General features: G+C 42.1%; 1 protein-coding gene across 5 annotated transcripts in view; it reads right to left on the reverse strand.

Moving 5' to 3' along the window:
• The window catches only part of shroom4 (shroom family member 4), a 102,377-nt gene that overhangs the window by 11,755 nt on the left and 65,256 nt on the right, over positions 1-25,366 (reverse strand). For 4 of the 5 annotated variants that reach the window (XM_080899050.1, XM_080899051.1, XM_080899052.1 and 1 more), the window contains 2 exons: positions 16,439-16,651; positions 5,718-8,607 (listed from right to left, as the gene is read on the reverse strand). In XM_080899050.1, coding sequence (XP_080755176.1) covers positions 5,718-8,607; positions 16,439-16,651 — 3,103 coding nt within the window. Of the gene's footprint in view, positions 1-5,717; positions 8,608-16,438; positions 16,652-21,111; positions 21,456-25,366 lie in introns of those variants that run through there. The other variant, XM_080899053.1, reaches the window with a different exon arrangement.

A 25,366-nucleotide genomic window follows, 5' to 3' on the forward strand; every position in this document is an offset into this window, starting at 1 on the left:
GTTGTCTTCCTATTTATAACTTTTCTTTCTTCATCATATCACATGTGCTCGAGTGAGGACTGTTTAGTAAGGCTGCGTTTTGTAATGGAAGGGAAGGCAGCGGGACCTTCATAACACTGAAAACACAGGGTTTACCCTGAAGTCAGTTTGCTGTGAATCATCCTTTGATCACTCCCCCTGGCTGTCTTCTTTGTGGACAGCATTTTTGATGGACTGTTCCTGCTCTCTGCTTGGATTGCGTGCCTCGTTGTCGTTCTGTGTTTGAGTTCTGCTCTTTTTTGCTTTTGCTTTGCATTTGGGTCCTTTTCTCCCTGCACGTAACAGTTTCCTGGGATGCAGTTAAAGAGATTGCTAACCTCATCTTCGCTTTATTGCAGGATGTTTCTGTTTGTAGTACATGCAGCTTTTGTAGATTTGTTTGTTCACTTAAGATTTTATTTAGATAGGATGGATCGCTCCTTTCATCTCCTGCACTGTTGTCTATTTTACAGTCAGAGCCACTATTGCATGTCAGTAAAATAAACATATTTTGCTTCCAAGGAGCTGGACTTATTTTTAAATTGGTCTTGAGCAATCACTCTCCAGGCCTTCTTCAGTTGATCCATCTACTGTTCACTGAAGCCTCATCGGAAATGTCTCAGTGGACCTTCTTAAACAAAACAGGGAGAAACTGAAAACTGAAAATCAGTGGAAACAGGTCTGATGGAGTGATGAATCCATTTTTTTACATTTTTGGTTCAAATCACTGACAATATGTATGGAGGAAGTCAGGAGATGGGTCTACGGCCATCTGTAAAACATGGTAGAGGCTCTGTCATGGTTGGGAGCTGCATTTCAGCTGGTGGTGTTGGAGATCTTGTCAAAATTGATGGAATAATGAAGACAGAAAGTCCCATCAGATTTTGATTCACTATGCAATATCATCTGTAAAGTGTCGGACTGGCAACAACTTCATTATTTTTTACCATGATAATGACCCCAAACACACTGTCAGTGTAGTAAAAGCATACCTGGACAGAAAAACCCAGAAGTGACACACTATCAGTCAGGGATTGGCCTCCCCAGAGACCAAAGCTCAATATACTTGAAGCAGTGTAGGATCATCTCAAGGCAGCCAACATCCAAAGAAGAGCTTTGAGTGTCCTTCAAGAAGCCTGAAGAACTATTCCTGAAGACTACGTAAAGAAGTTAGCTGCCTAAGACAGTTCAGGCTGTGAACTCAAGTGTCAGATGGAATAATATGAAGACATATGAAGGGGTGGCTTAAGACTTTTACACAATTTTCCAGAAGCTTCCAAAATTGTTGTGACTACACAAGGGAAACAGTGAGCGAACTCATTGCACTCTCATCACACGCACGCACGCACGCACGCACACGCACACACGCACGGACACACACACACACACACACACACACACACACACAGCTGTGGAGGAATATTTTCTGACTGTCTGTGATGCAAATCAGAACATTCAGATGGTTTTTCTGTTGGCACAGCTGGAAGTGAATTTTACATATTTGGCCGTCACTTGATGTCAGCAGAGCATAAAACCAAAAGATAACAACTAATAACAAGCTCTATTTCACAAGCACTTGGATGGCTCTTTGACTTATTATTAAAAGGGACTTAGCACTATTTATGACACGTTTTGGCCATAACTGTTATACAAGAGAAACATTTTTATACAGGAAGTCTGAAACTGCAGAATAATGCTTAAGCTGTGAAATAAATGTTGTGGAGTAGACCCCATGCCCTCCCTCTGGACACAGAACAACTGATGGCTGCTGTCATTTAACCAGGTTGTTTACATTCGTTATTCTGTAGCTCTGCCACTGTGGTGGATGTAAAAAAGTTTTTGTCCATCTGTCATCGACTCCCACCCAGTCTGCTTCCTGGTGATGCTGTTCGGTTCGTTATCATTCTTTACGTGGCTACCGTGCAGATCTCTCGAAGCTCACGACTCTACTGCTGCCTCAGCCTCGCCCTGTTCCCACCTCGCAGACATCCCTCAGTGGATGCTATGGCTGGTCTTAGTCCAATTTCCTCATCACCTCGTGTATAAAATCATGCCAAAGCTAAAAACAGACTGATAGAAGAATATTAAGCTGGAAACTAGAGATGGCACGATACCACTTTTTTATGTCCGATACCGATATCATAAATTTGGATATCTGCCGATACCGATATGAATCCGATATAGTGTTTTTTAATCAACAAAACTGTTTTTTTAAATATCTTGGTGCATTTTGTATAAGTTCATACTCAAGTTTAAAACAACAACTACACTAAAGCTATTCTGTTATACCTGTATGCAAAAAATCAGCAATACTGATCAATCTAATAAACTTAAACCTACACCATCCTCCCTATTCTGGTATTTTAAAGAGTACTTAGTGTAAATATTAAGCAACCTAACTAATAGGGTTCCAACTCCCAGCAACAACAAAAATAAATAAATAAAAAATAGGGAACCACCCCTCACGCTCCACCTCATGATGCTTAATCGACGTAATCAACCTTAATTTGATGCAGTGTGAAAAAAAATGCACAGAAATCAATTATTTTTCAAGAAATATTAAATAGATTCAACATCTTTCTTCAACAAAATTGCAGACTGCACAGATGGTACCTTCCCAAAGGAAAAAGTACTATAGCTTACTAGGGTATATATATTAGACTTAATAGTCACTATATACAGTAATTGACTTCTATTCCTTTTACATCAAATTAAAACTTTGGCTGTCAGATAATTATTTAATAACAGCCAGACATTTTAAATGAGAATAAGAAAGTATTTCTTTGTGCCCCCTTTTCCCTGTTAATGCCCTATCGGCCCCCCTGGCTAAACTTTGCTAGATCCGCCCCTGCACAGTTACCAGCGTCAGCTACGTAGAAAAAGATCCTCGAGTAGAAAGTAATATTAAATACATTCTAACAACAGCTGATCAAGCTTAAACGTGCTGCTGTTGTTCAGCCGCTGGTTTCCTCTTTCTGGTGCAAAGTGGGCCAAAAACAAACAAGAGAGACGGACTCGCGACAGAAAAGCCGATCAGCTGATCGTTAAGCAGTTTCATGATTGAAGTAGCAGCAGGAGAGGGAGAGAGAGAGAAGAGGCAGTCGCTCCATATATCGGTTGTTAAGCTTAACGTGGGAATGCTTTACAAACATTCAGAGATGGACTTACACACTTGCTTTACTTCTCTCGGGGATAACTTTGTCGGAGATGAAATGCCGGGTTGCTAGCGAAGCTCCAAATGCTATCCAGAGCACCGACAGGTCCCGCATGCCACAGCCGCTCTATCACGTGATGCATACTGCTCCGACGTGCTAACGTTCTGAGGTGAGTTACGGCGTGTTGCAAGTTTTGTGAGGTGCTTTCGTGATATTTAATGGATCGGATTACATTTTTTATTTTTCTCCGATATCCGATCCAGTAATTTAGGTGGGAGGTAAAATTAGAAGGAAAAAAAGGAATCTGATTTTGTAAAACATCAATTGAATTTAAAGGCGCAGCCGGCCTCCTTTCACTCAGTGACAGACCACAAATAATAAAAGCGGCTGCAAAGATTTTGGTTTCCGTCCTGTATCCAAAACACACAAACATGACCACACAGACACACACACACACACACCTTAATGACAGCATAAACCTCACTTCTCAATACAAAAGGGAACTGTGTGAAATGAGTGAATTTTAAGGCTGACCGTCACACCGACACCTGGATATTAGGGTTTCCCCTTATCACCCATCCAGCACATCTGTTACCACTAAAAAACAATGGACCTTGTCAGCGGCAGAGTTAAACACACGGGGTTATCGCTGTGGCATCTAACCGGCAACCTTTGACTTGAGAAGAATGCCGACACGGAGGAGGCCGAGGTTTACGGCTCCCCGGAGGCCTTGGTGTGGCGTACCCTCACAGAAGTGTCCTGAACCAAACATATGCTGAACTCAAAATACATTTAGTCCAAAACAAATGTCAGTGTGGATTGCTTGGTGTCGAATGATGAGGGCACGAATGTGCAGGAGTTCACAGAAGAAGCAAAAGTTCAGACGAGGGTCTGTGCCCCCCTAAGTCGGATCAATTTGTGGTAAAGATGTAACCCTATGCCGCTATTATCGCTGACACAAGTGTCCCGCCGCTGCTCGCTCTCTCGCTCTCTAGGTTCTGCTGCAACAATCCGCTGAATGAGAATTTCAGACTGTGACCGCATGCAGGATAAGAGGCTCGGCTTCAAACCCACTGTTCAACCGCGGAGCACTTGGACCGAGCGGCCGCTTAGCTCCAACATCCAAGCGAGGCCACTCGATCCCTTTGTGGTGCTGGTTGAAAGGAGCGAGATAGTTTTCGGTCTCCGGTGGTCATCTCAGCTTGGTCCAGCAGAAAAGTTTACTTTTCACTCTCTAAAGAGGTACTAAGTTTCAATGCTGCTGGAACACTGGCTGTGATTCAACTTAGGCAGGCTGCCTCTCAGGATCATCGCCTCAATATGATAACGCAACGTTAACACAGAAATGAGTTCATTGGTAATTATGGCGAACAATGGTTTAGCTTGAGCGCCACTTGTGAATGCATAAAAAGGTGTTTTACACAAAAAAGAAAAATAAATTGGCATTCAACCCAACAAAAAAATCATAAAGTCTGACTGACTGAGATAAGTATTTTTAACCATTATTTTAAAGCGAGGTTTAACTTACTCAAGCATAAAATAACAGTTTTGCTTAGTTCAAACGTTAACTAAGGTGCTTTTTTAAGGCCTTAAAAAGCCCTACAAACAAAATCAGCGCTGTAGACTAACCTTTTGCCACGGTTAGGTGCACATGTCATGTGACGGGCAGGAATCTCAAGGTCAAGGTCAGAGGTCAAGTTTTCTGAAAATCATGTGAATGTGGTAATCCCATAAGGAAATTACCCTAGAATCCGGAAAATAATAACATAGGTGTAATTATAAAAAATCTCAGACGAGTTTAAATTTCAGTGACCTTGAGGTCAGAGGTCAAGTTTTTAAAAAAATCTTTGAAGGAGTTTCACTGGCTGCTGCCAGTACTTTTACACATATAAAACCAACACAAAAGAGTTAGTAGAGCAATCAAAAAAGTATTACATATTATTATTGTGCAAAGAAATTAAAAAAAAAACAACTTCCTGGCTATTCATGAATATTATTGTTATTATTATTGTTGTTATTTTTTATTTTTTTATTTTATTTCCATCTGCTCTTAAATGTTTCACCTGTGATTTTCCTATAGGAAAATTAGATGTTTTATACCTTATTATTACTATTATTATATTACATTATTATATTTTAAACTGTAATCCCACAGAGATCCTTTAACAGAGGCCAAGAATTAAAATATGGAGGTAGAAACTTTGCTGGGGTTTCTTCCTGTTAAAAGGGAGTTTTTCCTTGCCGCTGTAGCCAAGTGCTTGCTCATGGAGGTAATTTAATTGGGGTTTCTTTCTAATATTTTGGAGTCTTCACCTTACAACATAAAGCAACCATTAGTAGTAGGGTTACTGCAGGTGAGGCAGAGGCAAAATATGAAGTGAACAAGTCAATGAGGGTTGTTTCGTTTTTAAAAGGGGACAGTAAACGAATTCTACTTTGCTGATGCTATTGTATAGTCGTATCTGGGGTATTACCATGTTTCCTGCTCACTTAGTTGGGGCAAGGTAAAAAAAATGGAGTAGACCCTTGGAGCATCCCTCTTACCTCTGCAGATGTGTAACTCTGTGCTGAGAATCCCGGGGGCAGAGCTTGTCGGTTCTCTGGTCGCTGGGAAGGGGTGCTGACTGGATAAAAAGCTGATCGTGGGACGTGACTCTGGGTTTGGCTGTGGGAGAATATCTGAGGTTTGGGCTGGAAGTTGTGGAAGTTCTCCTTGTGTTGTTGGAAGTCTTGAGTTTTTACTGTGAAGCCACAGCTACGATAAAACTCCTGATGAGAGGTGAGCTGACAGTCTTCTTCCCTTTCCTTCTCTCTTTCTCTCTCAAGCTCTTTCTCTCTTTGATTTTGGAGTCGCTCTCGTTCTCTCGCTCTCTCCATTTCTTTTTCCCTTTCCAGCTCGAGCTCCCTTTCCCTTTCCCACTGTCGGACCCGCTCCTCTCGCTCTCTCTCCCGCTCCATCTCCCTCATCCTTGCCCTCTCCATTTCCAGTTCCCTCTCTTGTCTTTCCTTTTCCTGCTGCTTCTCCCTTTCTCTTAGCCTCTCCTCTCGCTCCCTCAACCTCTCCTCCCTTTCCCTCGCTTGTTCCCTCTCCTTTTCTTTCCGCCTCTCCCTGCTGTTACTCACAGACTGCCTCCTGGCCTCCACAGTGTTTGAAAGCAGGGAGCTTTCCTGTGGTCCCCCCTGATAGGAATATCTCCTTTGGTTTGGAGGCTCTCCCCCTCTGGTGCTCCGGATAGACCCCAGGGCATTTGAAACAGACACGCCCTTGCTCGTTTGCTCAAAAAACTTCATTCTATCTGCAAACGGAAGGATATCAGAATCCTCGGTTCGAGAACCTGAAGACGAGCGGCCGTATGTTGATGTAGATGATGAGGTGAAAGCACAAACTCCATGACGAGACCCTGTTACTCCTAAAACGCTCTCATTGGAAACTCTGCACTGTCTGTCTTGATCAGGTTCTGGTTGGAGTTTGTGCTCAGGGGTCCAACGCCAACGGCGGGCCTTGCCAGCGGGAGCTGGTTCCTCCACAACTCGGATGCCAACACCAAAACTCGGGGCGCCTGGGTCCAGAATTTGGACAGATCTGGATAAACTATTGTTCTGAGGGTAGGTTAGGGATGGAGACTGAGTCTTTAAGACATCACGGTCTGATTCACTTGAGGTGTTTGATGGTATGACTGGTTCTGAGGTCTGGGAATCTTGGGGAAGAGAAGGAGTGGCAAATGTAGCCTTGGCACCGTCTTCCTGGGCTGGCTGTTCTGCATCTCCCTCCTCATTGACATCTGGATCCTCCTCCTGGACAGTTTCTCTACTACACAGTAACCCTCCTGGACCTCGACTGCGCTGAAGCTGGGCCTTTTTCCTCTGAATCTCATTGCGCAGGTTGGTGGCAAATCTCTCGCTTCGCCGGCGGTTCCTTCGATGGTTCCTGGAAGAGTTGGACTTTTTTGCACTTGCCTCACCTTCTACAACTTCTTGTTTTTTTTCTTCACCTTTTCCTCTGTCCACTGCTCTTTGCTCATCCAGTAAGGTATCCATACTTGCAGCAGCACTAAGAGGCTCAAAGTCCCGCTCAAGCATCTGCTCAGAGCTCAGTCTTTCCTGTGCTGATGATCCTGTGCTCTCCCCTGGCACGCTCACAGAGCGACCCCATGGCACGTGATGCTGATCCGGTGTGAGAGAACCGCCATTCACATTCAGCCTCTCTCTTGAATCTTTGTCATCTCCATCTCCTTCGAAGTACACAGATCCTGGGGTTGAGCATCGGCTACCTCCCCATTTGTTTGACGTGGCATGAAGGTGGTTTTGAGAAGCTTCTTGGTGTTCACTCATTGGCTGAAGTGATGAAGGGGACCACTGGCTGCTGCAGGGAGACAAAGAGGGCTCAGAAGGGTTTGATAGACTGCATGGTTCCACAGAAGGGCTGTCACTGTTAAACTGCAGCAATTGAAGTTGTGTAGCAAGGAGCTTCTCGGGAGCGCTGTGCCTGTGTAGCACAGTAGAGCAGTGCTTGGTCTGAGTGTGGGAGATGCAGGACTGCTCTTGAACCTCGGTGGAGGCTTCTGCAGGCAAGGTGTCAGAATCAGAGTGGAGGTTGGGATTTAAGGAAGTTGTCAGTGGTTCAGAGAGGTTTTCTGAGGTGCTCTCTGAGTTGTAGTCTTTATGAGCACTAGTGTCACATTTTATAAATCTAATATTTTCCGTCTGGATACAGTGTGTATCTAAAGTATCCTTCTCGAAATTCCCACTTTGACCTCCTCCTGGTGCAGGGAAGCCATTATGCATTCCTGATTCAAGATTAAGTGAGAGCTTGTTTTCTTCATAATAAGAAGAAACACCAGAACTTTCAATAGGAGCAGAAGCACAACGTGGGTTGGTGGAATTGGGATGACTCCGGGTTGCCCTAAAACTATCTTTTCTGGTTGGAGGCTGAGGAGGGTTCCTTTTTCTTTCCATTCCTGTTTCTCCATTTCTTAGAATCTCAAAGCCTCCACCCCTCCGTTCCTGCTCATAGCAGCAGGACGAGGGTCTCTCTTTTACCTCGATGGGCCTTGGTCTCGGCCTAGTCAGTGATCTGGACTTTTGTGTGATCAGCGGTGCCTCATCTTTGCCCTCACTAGGTGACTCGCAAAGGGTTGAGGTGTCTCTAACAGGGTAGCCTTGACAAGACAAGAGGTTATCCATTGAGTTGGCTTCACCGGGTCTCAGAGGGACCGTCGCGTAGTCAGATGTGTTTGAGCTGGCGGAGAAGGAGCTGTAGGCAGAGTCTCTCTTATTGTTGAAGAGGGTGGGATCGACTGGTGAATTATGGGAGTCTGAGTATGGCTGCGTGGTGGGTGTAGGTGTGTCCAAGCTCTCCATGGAGCCCAGGGAGCTGCTTCGGTCAGTGGAGGAGTAAGGTCTGGACAGCTGACTCCACTGTATGGACAAATCACTGCAGAGAGATGGAGATGCAGAAGGTCAAACGAAATGTTTCAAAAACAGACACTGGGTGGTGCTTTGGGTTATTTTGCAGACTAAATAAGCAAACAAATGCCAACTTGATCTTTGAACAACACATCAAAAACTATCCAGATTTCTTCCAGAAGGTATTTTTTTTAAAAACAAGGACTTTTCTGTATTCATTTTGAAAAATATCTCTATTCACCAGTTTAAGGTGCTGTCAAGATTATGGCAAAATAACAAGTAAAAATATAACCCTAACCATAAAGCAGTAACACTGCACACAGTCTGATAAAGACAAAAAGAGAAACGCACTCAATGGCCAATTAAAATGCAGCTTTGTTTTAGTTTTAAAAGCAAAATTAACCCTGCGTGTGTAGTCAATATGATCAGTGGTGTATGCAATGGGCCCAGATGTTGCCATTGCTGCTGATTAGATACATGCCACCTCTTCCGCAGTGCCTGCAGAAATGTACACAAAACACGTGCGCCAAAATATCGATGTACGTGTGGGTGGGGTTATAGGGTTAGGGGTGGGGTTAAATCTAGGGCTTGGGGTCATTACCACTGAAGACTTCAGAGGTAGTTTTATTGGTATTATTGAGTTTTGGGGAACTGTTCAACTATTCTTTGATTAGCATAGTTAAACAGCATTATGGATTTAGGGTTAAGCTACTTGCCATTATTAATTATCGAACAATTCACATCCAACACGTAATTGGCGACTCATCTAAAGATTAGGTTGGGATTAACATTCACTCCTGTTTTAGGAATTTTTACTAGATTAAAAACTTTACCCTTTGGGTTTTCCAACACACAAAAATGACCTCATTTACTCTAACCCTGGATGGGTTGACCCTACCAGCTTCATTTAAAGTAGTTTAAAGGTTTTTGCTGGGGAGCTGGACTGTAACAACTGCAGGGAAAGGCGGAGGAAAGTCAATACAGTATCAAAATCAAAGTAAATTTTAATGTTCTCTAAGCAACTTCATGTGGTTTCCAGAACATTATGATGTTACTTCTTGACTGACAAGACAGTTAATGCCTTTAAAAGCTACATATACTAAGTCATCTTTAATTTTCATATACTGTAAGTTTCGATTACCCCGCCCTTCACATCCCATCCATACAACATTTCCACTGAACAGCTGGTGGATCTGTTTTCTATCAGTGGTGAGCTGAAGATCCACGGCAGCCTCATGCATTTTAAAGCCCCTCGGAGGAAGCCTCTTTAGGCAGAGAGGGATTTCCTCCTCATCAACTCACGCTGCCTACAGTCAAAGTGTCTAAGTCATTCCTTGATTCCTCTCATCCTTTTTCATCTTCCTCTTTCATTCCTTTCTTCCGATTTTTGTCCTACCCTGTCCCAACTTCTTTACATCAAATGCACAATGTTTACCCCCCCCCCCCCCCCACATATATATATATAGCTTTTAAAAACCATTTTACTTTCTAATAACTATATATATAGCCAAAAAAGAGAAGCGTCTGTACAATATAATCTATCCTAGCACATTTGATTTAGATAAGAAAAAAAATACTCCCCCAGCTGAATCAAGAGAGAAAAAAAGGCAGATGAGAAACAGATGAGGTATCCCTTCTAGGGCAGACAGACATGCAATAAATGTCATATGTACTGTATATCAAATGTTGCTCAATGGACTCAACTACCCGCCACTCAACCGCAATGTTGGGTTTGAATTTGACCTGTGACCCATGTTACACATCATCCTCTCGAGCTCTTTGGCCCCCCTTGTAGTTTCGACTGTTTATTAGGCCAAAAAATGACCCCGTTTCCCCCAAATGACACAGAGGAAAAAAGAACAAAAGAATTCCCAACCATCTCAACTTCGTGGAGAAAACCACACGAGACAGAATAACAGGGAGCAAAAGGAGAGGTTAGGCAGCAAAGATAGAAAAATACACTTCGTACATATTGTCTTATCAAGCGGGCTTTGAGGGCACCCAGTGTTCATGCGCTTGGTTCAAATCCAGTGCCATAAAGGCTCCAATAAAAACCTGCAGGCATTTTTATTGTGGTATTTCTTTTTCCTGTAAAGAGGAGAGAGTGGTCACTCACCCTTTTGTTATTTCTTTGGTGTCTTATTCAAACAATGGGGAAAGTTGTCAAGGAGACAGAGGAGGGGTTACAGGAGACAGAAATTTCTGAAGGACTTTGATCTCAAACCAACATGGGCAAGACAACCAGCAGACTATCTCCAGGCTGCTGCTTGTGGTATTTATGGTTTACAATTCTTTGCTTCAGAAACTTCAGTTGTAAACTATTCAACCTCAACTTACTCTTTTACGCTAAATACAAGTTTTATGCTCATGTATTCCAATGTTTTGATGATTTGTAGTACGCGTATAGGTCATTTTCCTTTCCATGCTCTTACCAGTAGGCTCTATGTACATGGTGTCTCTCACATTAGACAAGCAATGTTTCTGTGTTTGACAGCTACCGTTTTCCAGTATGGCTGGATAATGTAAGAATTATATGAGCCGACTCTTAAAACTTCACTGGCTTTTGGAACATGAAGAGGAATTTATGTCCTTTATATAATGATCATGGGGTAATAAAGTCAAGACTTTAAAGTCAATAATAAAATTAGTGACCTTTAACTCATTAATATGCTGTATAACAGAAGTTGTTTAGAGCTGCATATCTGGATATGCGGATCCAAACAATGCCTTGAGGGAACTGTGCTACTGTGCCATATAAATAAAATTCAATTGAACTGAATATTTGGTTTGATAGACTTTTACACCAGAAGCCATTTCTGATGCAGGGATCTGTGCCAGCTCCCAGGTTCAAACCAAAGATCTTTCATGTGTTATGTGAAAATGCTATGAAACCACCATTAAGCTGAAGCAGCAAACAACAGCTCTGCAAAATAAAGCAAACATGGAAATGCCAACATTGCAGTTTCTCTAGTGTCCATCCAGACATGTTCAGGCATGTTCGTCAGTCTCAAGCGTTCAGTACTAGAATGACATAAATGGGAGCCCTGGGAGTGGTGCAATATAAGTACATAAATCGCTCAATAAGATCACGGGTGTAAAACAGTGAGATACAATACTCTGACTGGCAGGGTGGAAAGTACGCTTCATTATCTGCATGAGAAAACAGTCTTTGAGGGAAGTGAGCAATGGATGGGAGAGGAGAGGCTTCTGTATAAGTTTGACCTGGGTGACAGAGAGAGGAAGAGAGGAAATGAGACGGGAGCTGGAGAGGAAATGACAGTCACTCCTGCCCAATCAGACGCAATGTGGAACATGTGAGTGTGAGGTTTGACGAAGACGCACCAGCACAAATACACAAACGCACGATGTGAGAGTTACAAAAGGCATACACACTCCTGTGAAAGCTGGAGATATTTTATCCCTACTTTACTTATTGCTTACACATGGTTAGAGCAAAAATAAAACACACACACACACACACACACACACACACGGACTGTACAAAATGTACTCTCCTTCACACAAACACAGTTTATTGAACGTCTTCCTCTCTTTGTCCACATTTTCTGGGAGTCACACGACATTGTCCAGAGTTATGCCGGGAGCTGCCTCCTCATCCGACTGATGAGATCAGGCGGGAGAACTGTGGGAATAAGAACCCCCCACGCACACTAACACACACGCACACATCATGTGGGACTATTAAAACAGTGGTACGTTAGATCACTGATTGCTATCAAAAGGAGAACAACTGACAAAGACATAAAGGCTATTTTTACTGTGAGTAGCTTGGTGAGATCATACTCTAATACAAAGAGTTTTATTCAACCTGACTATCCGATTCAATTATTTGTCACTGATGTATTACAGTAGCAGAAAAAAAAAATCTCATAGCTAGACTCAGAGCGGAAGTAATACTCATTGATTTGGGAAATTTTCAATAAAAAGTAGCACTTTCACTAAGTAATTAGTCATTTACACATGCTGCTTGACAGCTGGCCACCATATTGGATGTGCTGCACCCAGCAGTTGGTGGGGAAAAAATGTGTAGTCCCCAACTGGATGGCAGTGGTTCCTGGGGGTTTCTGGCTCTCGCTGGGTGAAAATTCAAACTATGATCACAGCAATATGTTAGCAATCAAATAGTCACAAGAAGGTCTGCCAACCAGTTGGGTGACACATGTTTTTCCCTAGTGACAGGTGGTTGCCAGGGGGTCACTGACTGGTCTGAAAATCTGTGTGGCTGGGACTTGAGCAATCCCATCGACTGCAATCAACCTCTGGAAACCACTCACAGCCGATCAGGGAACACTAGTTTTTCTCTCTTGGTTGCCTGATGGTCATGGATTAGTCTCTAGGCCTGTGTAAGTGGGACCTTAGTCACTTAATCCCACATTGTCAGCATGAGCACCATGATATCTATATGTCAGAAAACATCACATTGACTTGTCACGTGTCTGCAAAACTACAAAGAATATAGTTTATGTAGAATGGTCTCCCACCTGATATTTTATATGGGCACATGGGCAAAACACTGTCAGAGGGCCAGAAACTCAACAAAAGGCAGCTTCATGTTAATGAATTTGGAGGGGAATGACTAATGAGTCTGGACTGCTGTTTAACTTATTATTCCAATTATGTGCACAAACAAATCTTTTCTGTCATGAGTTTGAACATTGCAAGATCCCAAATGATGGATAAAAAGCTGTCTGTGCTGCATGTTTTAACATCGGGTGGCCAATGGGTGGCCAGGTATAGTAAATAATTTCCTAGTCTTTTGTTTTATTTTAGAGTTAAACCAGTTTGAAACATTCAAAAGTCTTTTAATGTACTGACATTCCTTAAAAGAATCACTATTTTAAAAAATCATTATTATCTATATTCTTTTATAGACGATGGCATTTATTCTGACTTCAAATATTCAGTTTTAATGATTGCAAAATTGTCATCCTGGAGTCCATATTAAGGCATGTTTTATGCTAACCTAAAATGACAGCAAACTGTGATTCTTTTAAAAGAAAAAGGGAATCTGTGGATGTTTTTGGGGCTGGCTGTTTTAAAATGATGCTGTAGATATTGAATTCAGTGAGTTTAAGGTCATTCAGCACCATGTTTCTCATGTTTTAATTTAGCCAGATAAGTTCAACATCAAATCCATGAAAAGTGGGATTTAATTTAGAAGTAATTTTGAATGGAGTCATACAGGACTTTTATGACTTAGTAGTAAAAAAAAGAAACCTGAATACTTCCACAATTTAGAGGTTTAGCAAAGCTGGGCTTAATGACATAATTATCTACTATCTCATGGCTCAATGAGCAATTGCTAGAGTCTGAAGATCTGTAATTGGTACAGATTAATTACACCACATGGCAGGAAGATATGATACTGAAAACACACCAAACTTCCGCCGAGAGGGCGTCTGAGATAAACCCATCAGCAAAACAAGGTTAGCCATTAATGCGTTGCTGTGTGATTTGGATTAGTCGCTGTGAAAAAGACCACACTGGAAAAAGTGTGACTCTTTCATGAAGCATTCAAATGTTTGGTGTCCAAAACTCAAGTGTACACCACCACTTTTTAAAAACTCTGCTTTTCATCAACATCTCAACTGGAAAGGTGAATTACTTAAACCAATTTCCACTCCACCCCATTTTAGTGTTATTCTACATCTTTCTTAAAACTTCTTGATTTAAACTGCAACTATTAACTGCAGAAGGCCAAATAACAAAACAAAATCCATCTGAATTTGTTGTTGCATCCCTTTCACTTTTAAAAACCCCGAGGGCTCTGAATGGATTTGCCACCGCAGCAGAAAACATCTTGTCCCCCACGAGCAGACGAACAAAGAGCTGGTCACCAGAGAGATCTGATTGGTTATTGCTTTGGAATGTTTAAATAGAAGCCAAAAATAGACCTGCTTCCTGTGTGGGCCATGTTGACATTAAAACAGTGATGTCACCTGCTTCCTGGCAATTGTTGGCTTTAGGGGCACAGTCAGAGTCACAGGGACCAATTTTTTTTTTTTTTTAAATCCCAGGTGGGGACTTGCAAATAATGGGATCATACTGTATGACTAATATAAAGTATGATGTTTTTGGTGGAGCAGCAAAACCTGATTTGCTGTAATTCAGATGAAGATGCTCATCTTATATTCCCCAGCTTGTAATTACTCTTCCCCTCAGTGAGGAAGCGACAAATTAAAGCCAGGAGAAAAACGAATCCCAAAAGAACCTTAAAATCAGAGATATGGTAAATGGCCTGTATTTATATAGCGCTTTTCTAGTCCCTAAGGACCCCAAAGCGCTTTACATATCCAGTCATCCACCCATTCACACACACATTCACACACTGGTGATGGCAAGCTACATTGTAGCCACAGCCACCCTGGGGCGCACTGACAGAGGCGAGGCTGCCGGACACTGGCGCCACCGGGCCCTCTGACCACTACCAGTAGGCAACGGGTGAAGTGTCTTGCCCAAGGACACAACGACCGAGACTGTCCAAGCCGGGGCTCGAACCGGCAACCTTCCGATTACAAGGCGAACTCCTAACTCTTGAGCCACGATCGCCAGTGAGATATCACTGAGCGCACCATATAAACAACAGCTTTACATGGAGATCCTCTGAAACACACTGCGTCAAGACTACGTCAAAACATCTTGCATAAACCTTATCGGTAAAAGGTCTATTATCATTAATAGTCATTAGGGAAACAAGGTGAATATCTCCGACCTCTTCAGTCGCTTAGGCCCATTTTACACCTGCCATTTTTTGTGTGCGTTGCATGTTGTGCCACTGCACAGTTTGTTTTTCTATTCTTGGCTCCATATGATGTCAAAAAATATGGAGCAATACCCTTTATTTGGTATTCCAACTCTGTAACATGCAACGTCTGTCTGCTCAGGAAACTGAATTTCCCGGAGGAATCCACCCAAGGGATTAATACAGTTTTATCTAATCTATCTAATCTAATCTAAAATACAAAAGCCCCTCCCACTTGCTTTCAACCCTTTCTTTGAGCCAATCAGAAGAAAGTTAGTTTCAAGACAAAGGTGCTAAAACAGCTTATTTCAGCTAGATGATGAACTGAGGCTCTGCACTAAGGCTCACTATAGGATCTATTCCAAACCCGAATCCAATGTTAAAAATATGGAGCTAGAACACAATCGCTCTTGTGTTGTATCTTATATCTGAAAAAACATCTTGACTCCCTCACGGGGCTCAGCTCGGACCCAGCAGACCACTGGGTTTGTGCACCACTGGAAACCCTGAGGCCCATAAACATCACGCTCACAGGCTTCATGCTATAAAGACTTATGTAGTCCAGTGCCAAATGTCACTATCAGCAATATCAGTCAGTATGATGAATGTCTACCTCGACCTTAAGCGATATAGTACACTTCGAAAGTATGTAAATATTGATTAAACCAAGTGATTTATTGCTCAAATCATCTTTCAAGCAAACAAACAAAGCTCCTGCTACTTTCATATTCTACATATGTGAGACATCACTGAAAATAGTAAGGCTTTTACTGCTTTACATAACTGCAAGCTTCAACATTTAATATATTCATTACGATAATTAATTTAATTATGAAAGCAATTCCCTGTAGTGATATAATCATGTAACTGCATTCAAACATAGAAAATCCCCTGTAGAGCACAAACAGAACTTTACATGAGCTCGGAAGATTTCATTGAGTAAAACCCACCTTTCTATGGTGGCTTTTATTGAATGAAACCTAAAGGTTAGAAAAATTGTCAGAAAAAATTAGGGACCCACCTCTCAGGAAAATGCAAATAAACAGCACCACCTACTTACGAGACACATAAAAACTTTGTTCACACGTTAGCTCACCTGCTGTCAGTCGTGTGCCAGGGTAGTGTGTAAGGGCCGGGGTGGAGCTGCATGGCAGGTGGAGGGGGTGGAGGAGGGGGGAGAGGTGGGGAGTCGGCAGTGGGGAGGCAGGGTGGTGCTGGAGGAGGGGACGGGGGGGGAGGGGGAGGGAAGGGCAGCTCCGACAGCTTTGCCAGGTGCCAGGAGTGAGGCCTGATGAAAGGGACACTACGTCTGTGGAGACAAAAACAAAAACACACAGGTGAGAATCAAGTGTTTAATCAATCAATCAGCTGATCAGAGAGGAAAGTAACGGCCCCGATAGCCAATTTACCGGCAGTTCAATGGTACCTACTGCAGTGTCCCTGTATTACAGGAACACTGCGTTCTTCTACTAAAACACATCCAGAAACATCCTTTAGCACCACTTGCAGGCCAGTTGAATTTAGGGGACTCCTGAGATTTTGGTCAAACATAAAGAAGCGGCTGTGGTGTTGTATTTCCCGCCCGGATGCTTCCAGTGTGTCTGTATAAATGTGAAACATGCTTTTCCCCTGGCAACTAATGTGATTTCCTTGTTTTTAATAGGGCCGGTTTTCCTTTTTCCTACCTACTTCATGTCTATGGGATCTTTTTACCCACCACTTCTAAGCAGGATGTCTGAATATGATTAATATAGGCAAAATGTATAAGATGACATGCTTGTTTGCAACCACAAGCCTAAGTGTCTTGGATCGTAAGAGCTCACATAAAATGTATGCCTACAGCGGCAGCGCCGTGCCAACCTAAATCCTGTGGAAACGGCTTCCTCGCAAGCTGTTTGGACTTCAGCGCTATGTCCATTAAAAACTCATCTAACGTGTACAGTAAGCCCTCCGGTCTGATCTAAAGCCAGGCATTCCAGTGTATCCCAAGATATTCACTAAGTCCCTTGTTCAGACTTCCGATCACATATGCTCGCCAGATTCAGCTCAGCCCCCCTGCAGACAGACTGCAAGATGGGCTGATTGAGCAGAAGAAAAGAGTGAGAAGACTAGGCAGTTATAAATGTTACATTCCTCAAGTTTGAATGGACCTTTATGGTGGTAATCATATCTTTAAGAATAACACTGACTTGGAAATACTGTTGCTGGATGGAAATAACATACTCCTAGTTCCTCTATAGAGAACAGGAACTAAGAGGTGTGAGCTTGAATCAAACTGAAGTCAGAAAAGCTGGGAATTTGCTGAGAGACTTCACCCAGTGAGAAACTTACTTTAAAAAAGACAAAAGGTTCAAGTATCTGGTGCAAAAATCTTAGATGTAGAGTATAACAATTAATAAGCTTTAGTAAAAAGGAAGAGTTTTTGGAACCAAAAGGACGCTTTTGGATATTTAAATCAAAGAAAATCTCATAAAATTCAATTTGAAATGATTTTCTTTATTGTATTTCACTTCATTTTGACTTTTTGCCACTGACTTTGACTCGGCTTGTTTGACTTGACATTTTCTTTTACCTACTCATTGAAAAATGCCATCATCAGTCAAATAACAACTCAATTAACCTAAAATTTCACAAAACTGGCTCGCTCCAATTTCAAATACACTTCAACCTTGACTGGCATTTAATCCTTTGACCCGAGAGCTTGACTTGTCCCAAAAGGTTTAAAAGTGAGTTTGAAAACACCCGAAATACCAACTGGATGACATGGTGGATAATTATGACAAAAAAGGGCCAAAGTTTAATTCCCAACAACACTCCAATGAGAGGACTATTAAGGTCATCAAGCACAAAGTACAAAAAATGTAAAATTAGACTATTTTGGAAAAACATAGGGAAGTACAGTTTTGGGAGAAGAATGCAGATCCTGGCACCAAGAGGGAAAGGAAAGGACCATTTTTGCATATTATTGTTTATGATAAAGCAGGGGCAGGAGACCCATTTCCAAAATAAACACTCCAGTTTCCTGATTCTGGCTCCTTAAGAGGGATTTCTATCTGAACCCGCTGATTGTTCAACTCTGCTGACAATGTCCTTAAATTATCCCCTGAGAAAGTTTATGCAGAGCCTGCGTATGTGCGTCTACGCTCCTACGTGTATGCTGCACTATGTGTGGGAACTATCTAAACTTGACCAGACAAAATACCATTATTGAACAAAATACAAACATTGACAGACCCCCCCCCCCCCCATTTCTCACTGCCACCTCCTCAGTTTCTCCAAGTTTAGCTTTCCAGAGATTGATTACTGTGAAAAATCAAATGTAGTAATGCCAAAGTCAGATGGAGATAGTGTGCACGACAAAGGGTAAAAAAGAAAGGAAAAATGTGCCGACTCGTAGCTTAAAAGAAAACAGAGCGCTGATCTGCTGTTGTGCAGCAATGCAGGGGACAAGGGAAAAGCTCTCCAAAACCACAAAGCCAATCAGTGCGTTTCCAAAAGGCTGAGAGCAGCAGCCAAGAGGGCAGCAGTGATCAAATTAGGGGATTTACAGCATGAAGAGCTGCACCTCCAACATAGGAATACATAAGTGTTCTTACAAACTTGACTAAAGTGCTGTACAGCTTAAAACAAAACCAAAACAGAAAGTTTCACAGTACCAAAACTTGGATGAATGACTAATAAAGTATTATTAAAAAAATAAATCTCAGCTAATAAAATAATAAACAAACAAAAAAACCACAGAAAACATATGTTTGAATAATTTCTGTAAGTCTCCATGCAGCATAGAAACTGACCGTGAGGCTATTCTACAGCTTTGGAAAAGCCGCCATTAACCTCCTGGCGTCCACACATGTGAACATCACATTTTGGGTTATTTAGACCAAAATACTCAATTTTGACTACAACGGCCTGATATCCACTTACGAGCACATTATACCGCTACTGTTCTATCGAAATTTTAAATGAATATCCTCATATGTGGCTCTTATTTTTCTTAGAAACAAAAATCAGGTTAAAAAAAAATCTGCAAATTCTTTGTTTTTACATTCATCAGGTTCCAATATGTTCAAATATCACAGAGAAATTAAAAATGCATGCCGTGGAAGAGTTCGGGTCTTAGGAGGTTAAAGCACAGCCTCCTTTACCCTCTAATCCCGATCACAGGGCAATAACAAGTACTTCTTCTGATAATGTTACAGTGGTAGAAAAGGGTCAAAGCTGTTACGAAAATTTTTGGTCAAAGATTATTTAAAATGAAGAAGACTGTGTTTAGTTCAAGTTTCCTAAACCAATTATTAAAACATAGGGTTTAAATTAAAAGCTGTGTTTATGTCAGTTACGAAAAAATGAAACAACTCACAAAGGACTAAAACATTAGTGTTAAATGTACACCGTAGGTCTCTTATAACTGAAAACTCTTAGGAAGCCCTACATCCTAATCTGACATGGACCTCCATAGAAATCTACATGTCGCATCAATGCAGCCAACAATGACCATGATTGGCCAGTTGCATATCCATTGAGTTCCCCTGTTCATTCTCAGATGCTTTCTTGCAGCTTCACAGAATTATGGGTAATCTTGCTCTATTTCCTGGAGGGTTAGTTTCTGAACTATTGGAATGGATGTAAGGGAATGCACAAAAAAAACAGCAGGGAAAATCTAAGGGTATATATATACTGTATATACATGCTACAGCAAGAAACTCACCATAAGAAAAACAGCTACCCAGGAAGTGAACAAAAAGTCCCAGTGAAAGAACCGGTTTCCCTGCTTAAAACTGTTTAATTTTTTGTTATTTGGACTTTTTGGCAAAAAAAAAAAAAAAAAAAAAAAAAAAAAGAGGCAAAAACTTTAACCTATTTTACTCAAAACTGTTGAAGATCTGTACTACATTATAGTAACATTATTATAGTAACATCCACAGGGACTCTTTTATTTATGAAAAACAGGAAACACACAAAGGACCCGGCTCTTACTGTCCTTTTAACCACGGTGACTGAAAGATCTGGATCAACGAAACAGGCTTAATAATAAATCCACAGAACTCCCACTTTCCTGTTCCTGACACTGTAACCCAATTGGCTACCTGTCCCCCAACTGGCAACAACAAGCAAAGAGGAATCACATGAAGCACATTTTTCAAATAATTCCCTGGCACACCCTGAACAGCAGCTTGTCCTTGACGTGGAGTCAAAGTTAATGAGATAAGAGATGATAATTGTTCCGTTTTGACCGCAACCAATTGGGAAATTCAATCACGTTGGCTCTACGTAGCAAGCTTCTACTTCAACATGTATTCTCTGGGAGTTATGCAGGTTTTTTAGGATCTTAAATAGAAGAGCTGGATGGAATGAGAGAAGTGGCAAGGAGACGAGAAGAAGACACAAGCTGGCGACAGCAGTCAAAGGCCGAGAAATTATAAATTCTCAACTCTGAATGAGCCTCTATTAGAGGATCTGCTGGAATGTCCCACTTAATGGTCAGCAACGGCAACAGCTGACTGATACCACAAAGGTCACAGCGCATAATCTCAGTCACACACACTGTCTCAATACAGTACAGACCGAATGCCAGAAAGGCGGCTGGACAAACAAGTAAGGACTGAAACTGACTGAAGACACTTTGCTTTGGAGACAGGACGGATTCAGTTTCTTTAAAGATTCACAGCGACAAGAAGCTGTGATTTTAAAATGAGCCAGAGGATGCAAATGTCCAGATTATTCCTCGTAAGTTTGAAAATAATGTTGCACAAAGGCTGTCAAACTTACCAGACTCCCCAAGCTGAAGCGTCCACTGTCAAACTGATCGGGTCTCTTCACAGCTTCCCTGACAGCCACAGTTCAAGTTCAAAGACACTCTGCTGCTTTAAGTCCCATACACAACACTCTCTTGCTTTTATGGTCACAATTTGGAAAGAAATTCGTCCTCAAGCCAGCTGAGGTCTGATAAGAGTCGATGTGTGACTTGAAAGTGGAGTTCAAGCCAGAGAGCTTGTTGTCCATCTGAGGAGGTAAAGTAGGTGGCAGGTTCTGACCAGGAGGGAAAAACCAACAGACAAGCCTCATCTCCCCTCTCCCTCCTTTTCCTCTTTACTTCCTCCCTTGCTCCTCTTGCTGGAAGACAAAACATGACTATTACTCCCTCCTGTATTCTGCATTTCTCTCCTTACTTCCCTCCCTCTCCTTGCCTCTCTCTCTCCCATCTCATTCTTTCCCTGCCTCTCTCGCCCCCTCTCAGGCAGGATGTGTGTGTCAGTGAGGGAGGAAGTATTGTGGAGGGCAGATAAAGTAGCGCACGGCTGCTAGAATAATACCCAGAGTTCCACACTGTTATTGTCTGACGGGGGTGTTCAGAGGTACTTCCTCCTTGTGTGTGTGTGTGTGTGTGTGTGTGTGTGTGTGTGTGTGTGTGTGTGTGTGTGTGTGTGTGTGTGTGTGTGTTCGTGCACACGTGTGTTTGCAGAGCATGAAAAAGACATCGAAAGAGTAAAGACAGCAGAGTGCTGGAGAGACATGGGGGGGGGGGTTTACACTTTGGCAGAGAGATGAGAAAAACAAAATGTGGTGAAGGAAAGGGAACGTAGTAGAGGATGGAGAGGTCTGCAGAATAATTATAGACAAACACAATGAGTGGTGGTGATGGATGGACAGTAGAGAAAACACTGTGCTACTGATAAGAAATATTATCCTTTGCAATTCAAACTTTGTGCGCTAGTGTTGCTCAAAGGACAGAGCAGCGGGCAGGAGGAAAAAAAACTGGTCAAATTCTAGCCTCTGTCTCAATGTTGGCTCCCAGTGATTCACGAAACAGGATTAATGGGGGGGGGGGGGGGGGGGGGGGGGGGGGCATTATGATCTCGAAGGTTTAGTTTTGTCTTGTGGTTTGTACCCTTTTCCATTGCAGTGGTGCAATTTTGCCCCTTTGTAAAAGAACAAACTCATTCAATGTTAGTTTCACCTTAAACTGTGATTGCTAAAAGAACTTCTGGGAGAACTACAAGCAGAGAGCCGAGTACAGCTGTCTCAGACATAGGGTTGCAAAATTCCCGGAATTTTCAAAGATGGAATCTTTCCATGGGAATTAACGGGAATTAACGGGAATTTATGGGAATAAACGGGAATTTATGGGAATAAAGTGGGAATTTTCAAAACTGAAGGTTGGCTCTTCTTAGGGAACTTAAATATAGTTGAGGAAAGTATATTTTAGCATAATATTGACAAAAACAAACAAATGCAATTCAAATACACTTGAATATCCATGCCATTCCTTAATCACATGTACAGAGCACAAGCTTGCTGCATGGCTATTGAGACCACCTACTGGCACTGTGCATGCCTCCATCACATGTACACATGGACCACACTTTTGAGCCTGAAGGACAAAGAGTATTAAAGGCACACATTTGAGCCTGTGGACTTAACAAGTGAGGTAAGTTTTGATGATATTATGGGAAAATATATTCATTAAATGTTTAAATTGTGAATATCACATAAAATGTATTAATCTGGTAGATAGCAATCTGATAAGATGCTAAATAAAATGCTAGCATCTGATAAGATGCTAAATAAAATGCTAGCATCTGATAAGATACTAAATAAAATGCTAGCATCTGTTAGATGCTAAATAAAATGCTAGCATCTGTTAGATGCTAAATAAGCCATAGCTAGTATAACATAAAGAAGATGCTAGCTTCCTCATTTGGTTGTTTTGTTTTGAAGATCATTCCAGTTGTTTAGCTAGCCTTACTATTTATATCTGTTTATTATCATATTGCAATTGTATTATTACGATCTCTTGCATTGCATTAGCATTTTTACAAGCTCTTGTTTTATTTTACAGAAAAATGCCACGTGCGCTATCTGATGTGTGGAGACATTTTACACCAGCTAATGTACAAGGGAAATCTGTATATATGTGTAAGTATTGTGATAAGACGTACGTGAAGAATGCCACAAAAATGCAGCAGCACATTGCAAAGTGCAAAAAAATTCCTCAAGGCCCAACACATGCAGCAGCCAGGAATTCCACTCAAGGGGAAAATGAATCTGTTTCAGCTGTATCAGAGTCAGATACCCACTCATCAGCTCCTGGTCCCTCTGGCATCAGAGGATTCTTTGATTTTATGGATGACACTAGCCAAAAAAACGCAGATGAGTGTTTCGCTCGTGCAATCTATGCAACTGGCTCACCCCTGATGCTGACATCCAATGTGTACTGGAAGAGATTTTTGAATGTTCTCCGACCAGCATACATTCCCCCAACCAGACATGCATTGTCTACTCATCTACTGGATGAAGAGTTCAGTCGAGTTCAAGCAAAGGTGAAACAGACCATTGACCAAGCTGACTGTATTTCAGTCATCTCTGATGGATGGTCCAATATCAGGGGACAAGGAATTATTAACTACATAATCACCACTCCTCAGCCTGTGTTCTACAAGAGTGTAGACACAAAGGAAAACAGACACACAGGCCAATACATTGCAGATGAGCTAAAAGTGATCATCAATGACCTTGGACCAGATAAGGTTTTTGCACTGGTCACTGACAATGCAGCCAACATGAAGGTTGCCTGGGCACATGTGGAGGAGACCTACCCTCATATAACTACTATTGGCTGTGCAGCCCATACACTAAACCTTCTCCTAAAAGACATAATGGCACTAAAAACAATGGACACTCTGAATAAGAGAGTGAAGCAAGTTCTGAAATATGTTAAAGGCAAACAAGTAACTTCCGCTACATTTCTGTCAAAGCAAAAGGAAAAGAACAAGAGTACTACACTGAAGCTTCCCAGCATAACGCGATGGGGTGGTGTTGTTATCATGTTTGACAGCCTTCTGGAGGGAAAGGAGTCTCTGCAAGAGATGGCCATATCCCAGTCTGTAGGCATCGACAGTGACATCAAGAAGGTCATCTTGGATGATGTGTTCTGGGAAAGAGTATCTAGCAGTCAGAAAATCCTCAAACCTATTGCAGCAGCAATAGCGAAGATAGAGGGGGATGGTGCCATCTTGTCAGATGTCCAGTGCCTTTTTGCAGAACTCAAAGAAGAAATCCAGACAATTCTGCCCACTTCCCTACTACTGAAAGCAGAGGAAACGGCTGTGGTCAAGTCATTGGAACAGCGGAGGGAGTTCTGCATGAAGCCAGTGCATGCAGCAGCATACATGCTGGACCCCAAATATGACAAGGGCATACTTTCCGGGGAAGAGATCAACGGTGCCTATGCGGTCATTACAGCCATGTCTGACCACCTGGGTCTCGATAAAGGCAAAGTTCTAGGCAGTTTGGCAAAGTATCGAACAAAGCAAGGCCTTTGGAAAAGAGGATGGAATATGGCAGTCATGCCAGCACATATCTGCAGCCACCTGGTGGAAGGGACTATGTGAATCTGAGGCCCTTGCACCTGTAGCCTCCATCCTCCTCCAAATCCCACCATCATCAGCCGCCTCCGAGCGCAACTGGTCACTGTTTGGGAACACCCACACAAAGGTTCGCAACAGGCTCACAAATGTGAGAGTGGAAAAGCTGGTCGGCATTCGGGCAAACCTACGGCTCTTTGAGCCTGACACAGAGCCATCCTCAACAAAGCTGGAAAGTGACACTGAAGAGGAAGACTCAGAGTTGGATGCTGAGGAAGTGGACATGTTGTTGGATGATGATGAGGTCCAGGAAGAGTCTATTGACTGAGCAAAAATGAGAAAAGAGGATTGCTTGAAGGAAGATTTGAATGTTTAATGGGACGTTTTGGAGGATAAGTGGCATTTTTCATTTAACCTTTTGAATGGGACTTTGTGGAGATTTTTGGACAGGGGGCATTTTTGAATGAGCGGGGTTAGGGGATGGTAATATTGAACTCAACATTTCTGTTTTTATTCATCCATGAAACAAGTTATTGAAACGTGTTCTATTCTACTGTACTTACAAATAAATCTGTTTAAATATCTGTTGAAAACATTTTGCATGGAGGTTTTCTTATGATTTCTGTTTATATTTATGCTTGGAAATAATATATTCCCAG

Source organism: Rhamphochromis sp. 'chilingali', assembly GCF_963969265.1.
Source record: "Rhamphochromis sp. 'chilingali' genome assembly, chromosome: 1".
Lineage (NCBI taxonomy): Eukaryota > Metazoa > Chordata > Actinopteri > Cichliformes > Cichlidae > Rhamphochromis > Rhamphochromis sp. 'chilingali'.